General features: G+C 41.4%; 2 protein-coding genes and 1 long non-coding RNA gene across 5 annotated transcripts in view; 2 read left to right on the plus strand and 1 right to left on the minus strand.

The window, feature by feature from the left end:
- The window catches only part of LOC103461880 (protein FAM171B-like), a 13,618-nt gene extending 7,251 nt beyond the window's left edge, over positions 1-6,367 (plus strand). The window contains exons 2-8 of one of the 2 annotated variants that reach the window (XM_008404248.2): positions 104-337; positions 2,307-2,399; positions 2,482-2,640; positions 3,578-3,748; positions 3,825-3,941; positions 4,450-4,573; positions 4,977-6,367. In XM_008404248.2, coding sequence (XP_008402470.1) covers positions 104-337; positions 2,307-2,399; positions 2,482-2,640; positions 3,578-3,748; positions 3,825-3,941; positions 4,450-4,573; positions 4,977-5,787 — 1,709 coding nt within the window. In that variant the 3' untranslated portion in view covers positions 5,788-6,367. The remainder of the gene's footprint in view (positions 1-103; positions 338-2,306; positions 2,400-2,481; positions 2,641-3,577; positions 3,749-3,824; positions 3,942-4,449; positions 4,574-4,976) is intronic. The other variant, XM_008404249.2, reaches the window with a different exon arrangement.
- The window catches only part of LOC103461879 (uncharacterized), a 16,764-nt gene extending 8,988 nt beyond the window's left edge, over positions 1-7,776 (minus strand). The window contains exon 1 of one of the 2 annotated variants that reach the window (XR_533228.2): positions 7,446-7,776. This is a non-coding gene — a long non-coding RNA (uncharacterized LOC103461879). Of the gene's footprint in view, positions 1-3,531; positions 3,619-7,445 lie in introns of those variants that run through there. The other variant, XR_533229.1, reaches the window with a different exon arrangement.
- Positions 7,777-8,701: 925 nt separating this feature from the next.
- On the plus strand, positions 8,702-11,222 carry LOC103461878 (uncharacterized). Its single transcript, XM_008404247.2, has 6 exons — positions 8,702-8,832; positions 9,263-9,570; positions 9,728-9,856; positions 9,932-10,063; positions 10,671-10,702; positions 10,804-11,222. The coding sequence occupies exons 2-6, from the start codon at positions 9,306-9,308 to the stop codon at positions 11,095-11,097; spliced, it is 852 nt and encodes a 283-aa protein (XP_008402469.1). The 5' UTR covers positions 8,702-8,832; positions 9,263-9,305; the 3' UTR covers positions 11,098-11,222.
- Positions 11,223-12,946: the final 1,724 nt, after the last annotated feature.

Consider the following 12,946-nt stretch of genomic DNA (forward strand, 5'->3'; position numbering starts at 1 on the left):
AGTAAAAGCAGCACAAACGTTTGGCACCAGTTTCGTCTGATTTCCGTCAGGAGAAAGTTGCTGGACGTCATCTGGAAAAGTGACGTTCCGTTTCCTCCAACAGGCAGCAGCTTCGTCCTGCGGGTTCAGGTGAGCGACATGCTGACCGGCCGGCCGCTCAGCAGGGCGGCGGTGGAGCTGTTCGTCAACCACACCCTGCGCAGCGCAGCTTTCAGCGCCGACGCCGGCGACGCGCGGCTCCACGTGCCGTTCCACGCTGGGCTTCCCGTCGCCGTGGCAACCAGCAAGCAGGGCTTCGTTTCCGCCCTGCTGCTGTGGGAAACCAGCAGGAAACCCAGTGAGTCAAACCGAGYCCASGGGTGTTCAAGGTGCGGTYCGGGGGCCATTTGTGGCCCCTGKATTAGTTCTGAGTGCCACAAATGGTGTGTAACTTTTTTAGGATGAGATTTTCCATCACAAGTTTAAATCTTAAACGCAAAAAGTTACAACAAAAATAATTATTTAGTTTTTTTTTTTTTTTTTTATCTCATAAGTTGTGTTATTCAAACTAGGTCACGCAAAGTCATATTGGCCAAATGTGGCAGAATTTGTTTTATAAAATTTATGTTTTCATTGCTGTGAATAAACTAAACACTTTATATAAGTAAAAAATAAAACATTAACCAAAAGAGTTAAACCAGTGTAGTRCATGTTTTATTTATTGTTTTGCAGGTAAAATTAAAATAATTCACCTTAAAAATTTTGAAATMATTTTTTTTAATTGTGGTGAGAAAAAAATAAAAGATTTGGTTCCTGAAAACTTTGTAAAATTTTGGACAAAAAAAAAAGTTTGGAGATCATTTTAATGATTTAATTGAAGATCATTTATAATTATAACTATAAAATAAGTTATTTTTAACTCACTCTGTGGAATTTTTATTCCCATTTTGGAGATTTTTATACATTTTTTAATTTAACAGTTAAAGACAAAGTCAAATAAAACTTAATTTTGTTTTGTTCTTAAAAACAAAGCGTATTTCCCTCCCAGTCACTTTCTCCCGTCACGTCCGTCCTGTGCCTTTTACTCAAATCAAACTATGATTTTCAATAATTTATTACAATTGGCCAATGAAGTATTTTAAAATAGTCATCTAAAAGTTGTGTTTATTGCTCAGAATTAACCAAATTATTTCTTGTTTTTAATAAATACTTTTATTTAAATGAGGAAAACCTGAAAAACCTTTTGCAACAATTTACACATTTTCCTCTCCAACAAAACTTAAATTATTTTATCATTTAAAATACTGTGAAAATATTCATTTCCTCTTGACATTGTGAAAAGTTTAGAAATCCCTGGTCTAGTCCAAGTCCTAAACCAATCAGTAGATTTTAAACTCTCAGCTGTGATGAACGTCACATAAACTCATCATCAGTCAGGGAACAAACTACAGCGCCATCTGGTGGAGAAACACCAAAACATGAAATATTAACGGTTACATCMCTGGAAAACTCAAAGATACAAAGAAACAAACTTTTACCATGTTTTTTATTCACTATTCAGTAAAATGTTGCCTCATAACATCTCATTTCAGTCGGCCATGAGTTCTGTGGTGGAAAATATTATGACTTTAATAAGTCATTTTTCACTATAGTTACCTCCTGATGTTAAGAAAACGTTAATTAATCTCATCAAATGTACTTTTTGTAACTGTTCTTCTGGTTTTCGGCGTGCTGAATGGTTCCTCTGGTCTTTTTCTCGTCAAACTTTATGAATTTGACTGGCAGCCAATCAGAAAACAATCCATCCATCCATTTTCTTGCACCCTTGTTCCTCAGTGGGGTCAGGAGGTGCTGGTGCCCATCTCCAGCTATCGTACCGGGCGAGAGGCGGGGTCACCTGGACAGGTCRCCAGTCTGTCGCAGGGCAACACAGAGACACACAACCATGCACACACACACTCACACCTAGTGACAATTTAGACAGACCAGTTAACCTGACAGTCATGTTTTTGGACTGTGGGAGGAAACCGGAGTACCTGGAGAAAACCCACCATGCACAGGGAGAACATGGAGACTCCATGCAGAAAGACCGGGGCCGGGAATCGAACCCAGAACCTTCTTACTGCAAGGCAACAGCTCTACCAACTGCACGACTGTGCAGCCTACCAATCAGAAAACAAAACATTAAAATAAAATGTTACTATGTTATTTTAAAAGTAATCTTTTCCTCCCTGCGCCTGCGGAGGCCCCGCAGCGCCCCCTGGAGGCCCCGCAGCGCCCCCTGGAGGCCCCCGTTTTGACTTTTGTCCGTCTCATCATTCCTGCAGTCTTTTCGTCGGTGACTCTGCCCCTGCTGGCTCTGACTCGAGGGAACGTCTGGCTGTTCGACGACTCGGTTCTGATCACCGGCAGAACTGCAGGTGGTGGAAATGTTTCTTTTGCTTCTCAGTGAAGTAAAAACACGAAAACTGGACGGAAATGTAAAACTCTTTGCTGTTGAAGCTGCAGCGTCTCAGGCCACGGTGAGATTTCCTCAGCGGCTCCTGAACCCAACGCTCGGCGGGAATCTGACCGCCATCCGATCGTACCTGACGGTTCCTCGGCTGACCTCAGACCAGGGCGACTCGCTGAACACGCTGGGCATCGTGAGCAGCAAGTCAGGTACCGACTTCATCCCTACGCCGCACTGAGCAGGTCTTACGGCTCAGAAAGGGAATTTAACGCTTTAAGCAGATAAAGTGTCGAAGCTGGTATCCTTATGTTTCATGTCTGACATATTTGTTCATATAATTCTGCAATATTTGACCTGAAATTGTCTCAGTGCTGCCCCCTTTGGGTTGAATGGTGGCTACTGCAGTTGAATTTTTCTATTGGTTCTAGTGGTACAGCTCAGCGTCTCTTGGCTCCGCCCACTTTTTGGCATTTTCTGTGATTTCACAGCAAGCTAAGTTCTATTTAAAGCAGATGAATAACCAAGTAATTTAGTTTTAAAAAAGTTTTCCATATGTTGGTTATCAACTTGGTTGTAATTTCAAATGCTATGTTGGTAGCATAATCCTTTAGCATTAGCAGAGCTAATGTTTAAGATTTTAGTCTTAGTGTGGCTAACTTTTCAGCTAGGGGAGCCAACCGCTGGAAATTAGTAAGGAAAAAAAAGTCCAATGGCATTCTAGGGCAGTCACAGATATAAAAAAACGAGAGTAAATCTACACTAAAAAAACAACCAAAAAATAAATACATTTTCAGCTTAATTTTTTTTTTTTTGAAATAATTTGAAAATTTCTGAGCTCCAAAAGTCAAAGATTTGCTTTTTGGAACTCAGGAAATCTCCAAAAGTGGAAAATTTAACTATAAGCCATTTTCTAGAAAATGTGAAAATAATCCAAAAAAACATTTTTCTCAAGTTTTTTCATTTTGGAGCTCAGAATTTGGAGATTAATCTGAAATTTTTTGAGTTTTTGATGGAAATGTGCTTTATTTGTCCATCTTCAGTGACCGTCGTAAACCAAACCCCCTAATTCTGCCGGATAAATGAAATACGTTCCGACTCACGTCGTCGTAGGAATCCGTCGTCCTGACTTCAGTCTGATGTTCTCAGGATTCGTGAGCGTGGAGCTGAGCCCGGTGGCGGCCGTCAGTGTGCAGCTTTTCTCCGGAGACGCGGAGCTGAACGTCAGCGGCCCGATCCAGATCAGCCTCAACGTTCCCGAGAGCCGAGGGCTGCAGGAGTCCGACGTTGTTCCAGCCTGGTTCTTCAGCAGAACTGCTGGTCAGTCCTGATACGTCGGCCCTCCACCGGTCCAGCTGCATGCTAACTGGTTTCATGGCGGTTCATTTCGCCGCAGGTGGATGGATGAGGAACGGACTGGGGAAGATGACGCTGGTGGATGGGAAACTGATGTGGACTTTCACCGCTCCTCACCTGGGATACTGGATCGCAGCACCTTTGACCTCCAGCAGAGGCAGGTTTTCACTTCAGATGTGTTTTGAGTCCCGTCAAAGGAACAGAGCAAGAAAAAACTAAATAAAGCGAAAACTTGGGGTGCATTCACACCACCCCTGCTTGGTCCGCTTTAGTCCAACTCTAATCCACCTAAAAACCTAAACGTCGGATCGGTTGAAGTGAACTCTTCAGCGGTTTGAACGCCAAGCGAACTGAAGGCCGCTCCAAAAGCAGGAAGTGGACTAAAACACAGGGCATTCTGGGTAAATAGAGCCAAAACAAGCTAGGCTAGCTTTAGCCTAAAATCTGGAGTAATAAGGAGGATATTGGCAGAAAATATTTCTCACCATAAGGGTTTTCAGGCTGCGCTTCATCTGGGACTCGTTCTCCATATAAAGAAAAGGAAAAAAAAGGGTCTAAAAGCAAAATTATGTTGATTTGAAGCTTTGATATGAACTGAAGGATTTGTAATAAAAAAGTATTCTGTATAGTATTTGACTAATTTTATTCATTTTTATTGCCTTTAGGTTTCTTTGGACTTCAGACTCTTGTTGATTTCATCTCGCAACACTCGTTTTTCCTGGTGGTTCTGGTTGGAGGAACGCTCGTCGTCATCGTCTGTCTTCTGTTTGGACTTTTATGTTACTGCAGGTAAAAACTTTTATTTTAATGCCCTCATCCTAAACACCACCACAGTTTTAGGCTATTTATTGAAAGAAACTGATTTGGAAACATTTTCTTATGCCTGATTTTGTTGCCCATCTGAATTATTGTCATTTTGGTCCTAAAAACACCAACATTTCCTCTAACCTTCATATTTTGGTCCCTCTGATGATGCAACTCTTAGATATTAAATGATAATTTGATCAGTTGCTCAGTACTTAAGTACGTCAGTAAAAATACGTCAAAGTAGTGCTACTCTAGAGTAAAGTCTTTGGGTTTTTTACCCGCCTGTTTATCATAATAAATTGTAATTTCGGTTCCAAAGACATGAAGGATGAACTCAGACTTTCGGGCTGCAGTAATAATCAGTTTTTGTGTGTTTTGTTTTCAGGAGGAATTTCAATGAGATTAAACCGAGGCAGACGGCAGCAGTGGTCAGAAAAGACCAAACCACTTCCACAGACGACGAGGATTCTGAAACATCTGGACAGAACCAGAACCAGAACCAGAGCAATGGGTTCTGTGTTCCAGCGAAGAGCAGTGATGTGATCGCCAACCCCGGCGCTGTGGTGGTTTCGGTGGACGGTAACGACTTGGACTTCATCGGTGCGACTTCGGAACAAACCCAAACTCCGGACGGTCTGTTCTTCTACAACCAACCCGTGGCGATCCTTCCCGCTCCGGCGTTTTTCCACCTGGAGGAACATCCGGCCCAATCCGACTGGAGCCGGTCCGCCACGCTGCCGCGAGCCTCAAACGGAGCCGCCGCCGCCTCCGAGCCGCAGAGGAAAGAAAGCTTCACCCAGACTCTCCAAACCGAGGAGCAGCTCCGGACCGCTGACGGATCAGAACCAGCATCCAGGACGGCCTTCGGCCTGCCGGAGTCGGCATCGGTACCGGGAACGCTGAACAAACTCGCAGGAAGCAGACATTCAGTCCACGCCGTCACAGGTTTGTCTAAAGTGGCGTCGCCCCAGCCGCCGCGGGCCTGGTTCGTCTCGCTGGAGGGGAAACCGGCCGCGGAGATCCGGTACGCCGGGTCGGAGCAGCAGAGACGACGGCGGACCATGGAGAGTCGAGAAACCAGTTTGGACTCCGGAGTGGATCTGAGCGAACTGAATCAGACGACGGGGAGGAGAGCGACTCTGGAGAGAAACGCTACCTTCATTAAAAACCCGACGAATAAAAACACTCAGCAGTAAAAACTGGGTCCAATCAGGACGACGGAGCAAATGGGCCGCTGCAAGAAGACAGAGTCACACTTATGAGAATAAAGTCGAAATGAGATTTGTCATTATGTGAACATGTGCAAGAATAAAGGAAAAAGCAGGAGAATGAAGTTCTAATAACTATTTTTGTACAACTTAATTTCTAGCATCTTTAGTTTTGCAGTTCGACTTTTCTTGCAACTCAATCCTGGTAACATTGTGACTGGACTCATCGTTACGACTTTATTCTCGTTTCATTTCTACTCTGTTCTCAAACAACCATTCTTGGATTTACTATTCTCATGTCATTTTGAATGTATAATACCAGGTTTCCCGTGATTTGACTATTCCTGTCTTAATATTTGTAACTTTGACTTCAGAGGTTCGGTTTACAGATTTTAGGTTCATTTGGGGCAGATTACACCTTTAAATCGCCTTAAAGCCCCTAAACACTTCACATCCATTAGTTCTCCATTCATAAAAATCAGACTAACTTTTTATTTTTGAATAAGTTTGATGCAAATGTCTACTATACTGTCTGCACTAGTGAAAATAAAAAGGGATTCACTTTAAACCTTTGTGTCTGTATKGGTCTCAGTATAAAATGTTCATATTTCTCACCAAAGTATTTAGTTTGGGTTTAGTTTGTAAGAAAGTATGAAGTTTTGTTTTATTATTTAAAATACAATAGTTGCATTTACAGGTTTCTTTAGTAGTTTCTATTTTTCCTTTTTTTAAATGAGTCAGAAGTACCAACAACAGAAAAATGGGTTCTAGAAAAACTACCTGTACAAAATGAACCACACTGAGATATTCTAAAAACAAGATGGTGGAAAAACAACGGTACCTTTGTGGCCTCACACCTGCAGGTTGAGCAGAAATTCAAAAGAGAAATCAAATGACGCTGCCGTGTTGTTTCCCAGGCCAAAATCGTTATTCACATTTAAATTCAACTTAAAATTGTTGATACTGAATCAACACAACACAGTACTGATGAGCATTGATATTAATTTAAATGTTAATTACGCATTTGGAGTCAATCCAGTGCCTAAATAATTGTCACATAAATATTGACTTAGTAGTACTCAGTAATATTCTATATTATGTAATTATGAGTCATTCCCGTGCCAAAAAATACTTACATAAATTGCGGATAAACGTATTAATATATCTTAGTATAAAACCTTATCGGTTCAATATGATGATGTTCACTGTGCCTCTGAATCATTTTTACAGTGTATATTCTCTGTACAGGTTTTCATCTACCAAAGCGACCAGCCACGTTTGTTTCCGTTTCCCAGATTTCTACTGAAGCATCAAAACCTGTCGTCAAACTTCAACAAGCTTCTTGCATCAGATCATAACACATGAAAACATGAAAACTCACCAAGGATTCACCAGAATCCTTCTGAGCTAGTTTAGCATAACAAATCAGCAGCTAATCTAAAACCAGCAGCCATTTAGCACAACAAACGTAAAACTAACCAAACAAGCAGCCATTTTACATAAATCAGCAGCTAATTGAAGTCTTTCCAAGCCAGCAGCTACTTAGCGAAAGCCAAAGCGTKTGGCGTCCATCAGCAGCAGCGTTAGCATCCCAGCAGCTCCCATCTTGTCCGCCGTCGTCTCGGTCCGGGATTTGTTTCATTTACCTTTGGATGATGAATCCAACAGATTCCCGCTTGATTGAAGTCACTCTCCATTTCTCTCCATTTCCTCTTCGGCGCCATTTTCCCCTCAAATCCTTCTCCATCTGATGCTAACTCCTGGCGCCGTGTTTCAGCCGCAGCTAACCAACATGGCCGCCGACACGCTGAGGTCGGGCCGTTCCTCGAAAAAACAAACCCTATCAAAACAACGCTTTTTATATCTTTATCAATAATTTAGAACAATCTGTCCGAAATATAATCTACCGAAAAGTCCTCGCAGCGAGCTCGAACTGTGGCGTTCAAAGAAAACCTAGGCGGCCTTCTCTCTCCACTGTGACATTGCCCACATTGAGTTGACCTGCGCACCAAAATAAAGTTTACTTTACTTTTCTAACCTCCAAAAAACAACAGACTTAATTTAATTTATGGATCCTCCAATTTAATTGAGTTTAAAGGCCCTATTTATTAATTTGTTACTTCACTTAAATGTTTTTATTCATATTGTTTAGCATATTTATTATTAATAATGATAATGCATGGTTTACTTACTGTTTTATGTGTTATACACATTTACTTACATAGACGGGATTATTTATTTTTCACTTTAATACATCTTGTCTGTTCTATTTATATAATTTTTTTATTTACTAAACTTTTTATAGTTTTAGACCATGCAATTAATTATTATTTTTATGTTATTTATATATGTAAGCTTATATATTATAACTATTGCGTAGTTTTTTTTTTGTTTGTTTTCATTTTTTGTGTTTACAAGCTTTTATTTATATAAATGAGATTCTTTATTTTTCCCTTTTTTAGTTTTTTTTATTAGGATGCTTTTATTAATTTAATTATGCATTTTATTTATTTATTACTTACCAAATAATTTTAGATTTGATTATGTAATTATGTGTAATTACTGTATCTACTTTTATTTAAACATACTTAAACCTAATTATTTTTATTTCTATCATTTTTATTATTATTATTATTGTAGTGAATTTATTTTATTTATTTTTTATTTTTTTGCTTTAAAGGCTTTTACTTATGTAGATGAGATTATTTGTTTTTTCATTATATTTTTTAGATGCTTTCATTAATTTACTTAAAACTCTTATTTTTTGTAATAAGCTAATAAAATTTAGTTACTGCTCATCTATCAATAATCATTATCTCCTTTGGAAATTCCTCTCCACCTTGCTGCCGGTGGAGATGACGTCATTTGTTTATTACGCAGCTATGCAGCTCATGTTGCTCGCGCGCGTAAAGCCACGTTACCGGATCAGGTTACCGTCCAACCCAAACAGGAAGAAGCACCATTTCCTTTCCGAGAAGCAGAAACTTCCTCTCTTCTTCAGACCGGTTCACTGCCGCGTTTCCCTCTGAAAAGGTAGAAACTGATCTTGTTGATGCTCAAACCGCTTTTATTCGTTCTAATCGGGGGAAAAGTTCTCAGATGAGCCGAGTTAATGGAAAAACTGCAGGTTTTATAGCACGAGAGGTTAAAGGTCAGCTCAGCCGTTCAGGTTTCATGCAGCTTTCATCTGTGCAGGAGAATGAAAAGTTAGAAGGTTTAAGTAAAAAACAACAAAGATGGAAAAACTTTGTTCCTTTTCAGAAGTTTTTAAATGAACACTGCAAAACAAGAATGGTTTATCCAAATGAAATAAAATGCTCCCATCTAATTGAAAGAAGTTAATTTATGGTGTTTGTTTAACTGGACAACTTAAGCTTAATCATGTCCTTGGATGAATTTAATTCATTTACTAATTAGAGCAATTTATTTAAGTTGAATCTGCTTCGCTCTCCTTCTGGTGAAGGCGGAGTGTTACCCGCTGCCCTCTGGCGCCCCCTGCAGGAGACATGGAGCGACTGCAGTCCCAGCAGGACAAACTGAGCCAGTGGCTTTCAGCAGATTCTGGTCACATCCTCGATGAGTGCGGAGACATTTTACGTGTAAATGAACTTAAAAAGATAACAGGGCAGCCGAAGGAAGAGCAGATGAGCCTCCTGCTGGAACTGATCATTAGTAAAGGAGCCGACGCCTGTGAGGCGTTCACGGACATCCTGAGGAGGAACCAGGGACGGTACCATCAGCTGCAGCAGTTCTTCACATCCTCCTCTGACGGTCAGGAGACGTCTCATCAGATTTAGCATGTAAACTTTATCTAGAGCCATAAATAAACGGGAATCTTATCAAATAAGAGGAAGATGATTGGACGATTATTACTGAGTGACTCTTGAATCGGATCGCAGATTTCTGATTTATCATTTCGTGTTTGCAGATTCGGCTGTCGCCTCGATATTTGCTGATGAAAACAGTGTCGTGACCAGCAGAACGCTCCGTAATGTAAACACGAAATCTCTCACATGTAGCGTGGAAACAGTGAGCAGCCCAAGAGGAAACCCATCCGGTAGGGATAAATGTCTCCGACACGCGTTTCTCTGTGAGTTCCTGTCGATTCTGTTTTTCATTTTCCTTTTCTCAGGTCGTTCTGCATCAGGCGCTCAGTATACTGCAACAGGAGGGAGCGTCATCGTCACTGACAGGATGGACGGAGTCCAAGCTGGAAACATAAACTTCTCTGTGAACATTAATCCGTCCCTTCAGGTCCCTGCAGGTAACGGCTCAGACTTCACACGTTTAGCCTCATTTCATCAACATCAGATCAGCTCAGAGTCGACGCTAACCGGTTAGCTTTACAAAGAGTTTTCAGGGAAATTGCATATTTAAACAGATGTTAAGAGATTTAAACCCTCCGCTTGGTTCTCTGGGGAACTTGTGATGTTTTTGCCACCATTTTACATCCAGATCTGCCATAAATTCAGACGTAACAAAGCAGTGGTGGCACCGCCAGCTAAAAGCTGAAACRGYAAAAAATGTGAAGCTCATTCTCAGACATTTCCAAGAAAAAACTTTTAATTTTCTTAGACTTTTCAMACTCAGGAATCCCCAAGGTTTTTGTCAAACATTTGAAATTAATCTAAAGATTAAGAAAATCTTCAACTTTTCAAAGTATTTTTCTTGAGAATTTTATTGGATTAATATTAAAAATTCAGCATTTTTTTCTAGCAAGTTTTCAACTTGAGTTTGAAAAAGGGCGTTTTCAGACTCAGAAATGGCGTCGTCGTTTTCTTCTAGAAAATGTCAACATTTCTAAGTTTTTTAGCAGAAATTTATTTCCCTTTTTTCTATCCTAATACGTGTTTTTCCTGTTTTCCCTCCAGCTCCAGCAGGAACTGCCCACAATCTTTGCCAGGTAACAGACTCTATAACAAGAATTACCTGTAGAAACTTAAAACATTTACATTTTCATTGTCCTTTTTTACATCTCCTGAACGTTTGCTCTGAATTTTGCAGCAGCCTGCTGGAAGGACGATCAAAGAGAAGAAGGTGAAGCTGATCGAGTGCCTGATGGCCGATGCCGACTTCGTCCTGCAGCACGTCGACCAGAAATCCATCGTCTCACGCAGAGAATACCAGAACCTGAAGTTTCCCTCCGGCCCACAGGAAACCGTCACCCGGCTCCTGGATCTGGTTCTCAGCAAAGGTCCAGGGAAATGTGGCGACTTCCTTCAGCTTCTCACAGACCCTGAAGTTCTGGACACGTTTCCACCGCTCAGGGACATCTTGGACATGACAGATCAAAGTTAATATGTTAAATATTATTTCCTGTTGAAGCTCTAATGTTAGAGACGGCACTACACTGATCATATCTGTGTCTTTTTTAGGATGAATAATCAGGGTTTCCCCCAGTGTATTATAAGCCTGGCGGCCCGCCATGCTTTACTAGCCTCGCCGCCAGGCTAAGCTTTGCTTGTTTACGTTTCTAGGGAAAATAATTAAAAAAATATATATATATTTTTTAAAGCCGGATTGCAAGCGTCTCTTTTACTCTTAGCATTTCACTATCAGAGCAGATTTATTCCTAAAAGATAAGTTTATAATAGATTGGTTTAAATGCATAAACTATAAACCTATCACACAGCTGGCGCCTCTGCGCTTCGCTTCGCGCTGCCGCTGCTTTACCTCAGCGGGATCGCGTGCGCCTCCTTTCACTCAAACTGGACACAGGCTGACCTGTATGGATATTTACATCAACTTACTGTGAGGAATTATGATCCTTTGGAGAACTCTAGGTAAGAGTTTAAAACCCGCCGCGTTAGCTCTGGTTGCGCAGCTCAAAGTGAACCGCAGGAATAACTCATAGCAAATTCAGAGGTGCGCATTGTAGAGTGGTGAGAATGATTTATCTTTGTAAACGAGCAATTATAAGTGGCGTTTACATCTCAACACGCTGCCCAGCGTGTGGCTCTGTGCAGGGGCGGATCTACTGGGGTGGCAGTTGCCACCCCAAACGAGAGCCTTGCCACCCCAGCTAGCGACAATGAATTCAGTAAATAGTTATGGCAAATGGGACATAAAGCGCATGAAACTCTTTTTTCCGACAACATTGAATGCAACACAATGTAACCTGACACCTGCTGCTAAGTAGCGGGAAGTGTGAGAGAAGGGCAGAGCGCCAGCAGCAATGATGGATTCATTACGTGATTTATCTTACGTCACACATGATGCGCCATTTCTGTCCATTGAGTCAGGAATATGGGTGGTCAGGAAAATACTACAATCAGCCAATAATCAGAACAACGGACGCGATGTTTAGCAGTTAATTCAACCATAGATAATGGTAATAAGGACTTCAGAGTTTAGTGAGACCCAGCTGTCAACGGAAAATCAACGTCTGACTCCATAACAACCAATCAGCTGCTGGTTCTAAGCAGAACCGATTGGAACCACAGCTCATGTGGTTCCATGGGGCCGGGTGGAACCGGTCGCAAGTTGTAATGCGAACACGGTCGGAACCGATCCATTCCGTATTGTTCCATTCCGTATTGTTCCTCCGTTCCGTATTGTCGTTCCGTATTGTTCCGTTCCGTTCCGTATTGTTCCGTTCCGTATTGTTCCGTTCCGTTCCGTATTGTTCCGTTCCGTATTGTTCCGTTCCGTATTGTTCCGTTCCGTATTGTTCCGTTCCGTATTGTTCCGTTCCGTATTGTTCCGTTCCGTTCCGTATTGTTCCGTTCCGTTCTGTGCGAAAGCGCCTAACGACATCATAGAGTCACGGACTCAGTTAATTCTCCGGCTAGAAAGATCAGAAAGACTTTTTCCCTCCTTGTATTCGAATGAAAACTGTGAGTGAAGATTATTGAGACGCCTTAGCAATGAAGATGTGTGAGGAAAATTCACAGCGTCAGGAACATRTCACACCTAAGGTCTCTTTTTGGCAAGAAGAAGAAACAAGGTGGTTTAACGCGGTCCAGCAAAGACAAACTGTCCTAGATTATCCCAATATTAACTTCCTGGATGGACTTCTCTGGCAGGTGATTGAAAAGGCAGCAGATGAACCAACTCTGCATATCGTGAGAGAAACCTTTTGGCAGGAACACCAGGAAGCTTTGGCCTTACCTCTGAAACAAACAGGAGGATTAAATGTGGATGCACT

The sequence above is a fragment of the Poecilia reticulata genome, linkage group LG2 (genome assembly GCF_000633615.1).
Source record: "Poecilia reticulata strain Guanapo linkage group LG2, Guppy_female_1.0+MT, whole genome shotgun sequence".
NCBI lineage: Eukaryota > Metazoa > Chordata > Actinopteri > Cyprinodontiformes > Poeciliidae > Poecilia > Poecilia reticulata.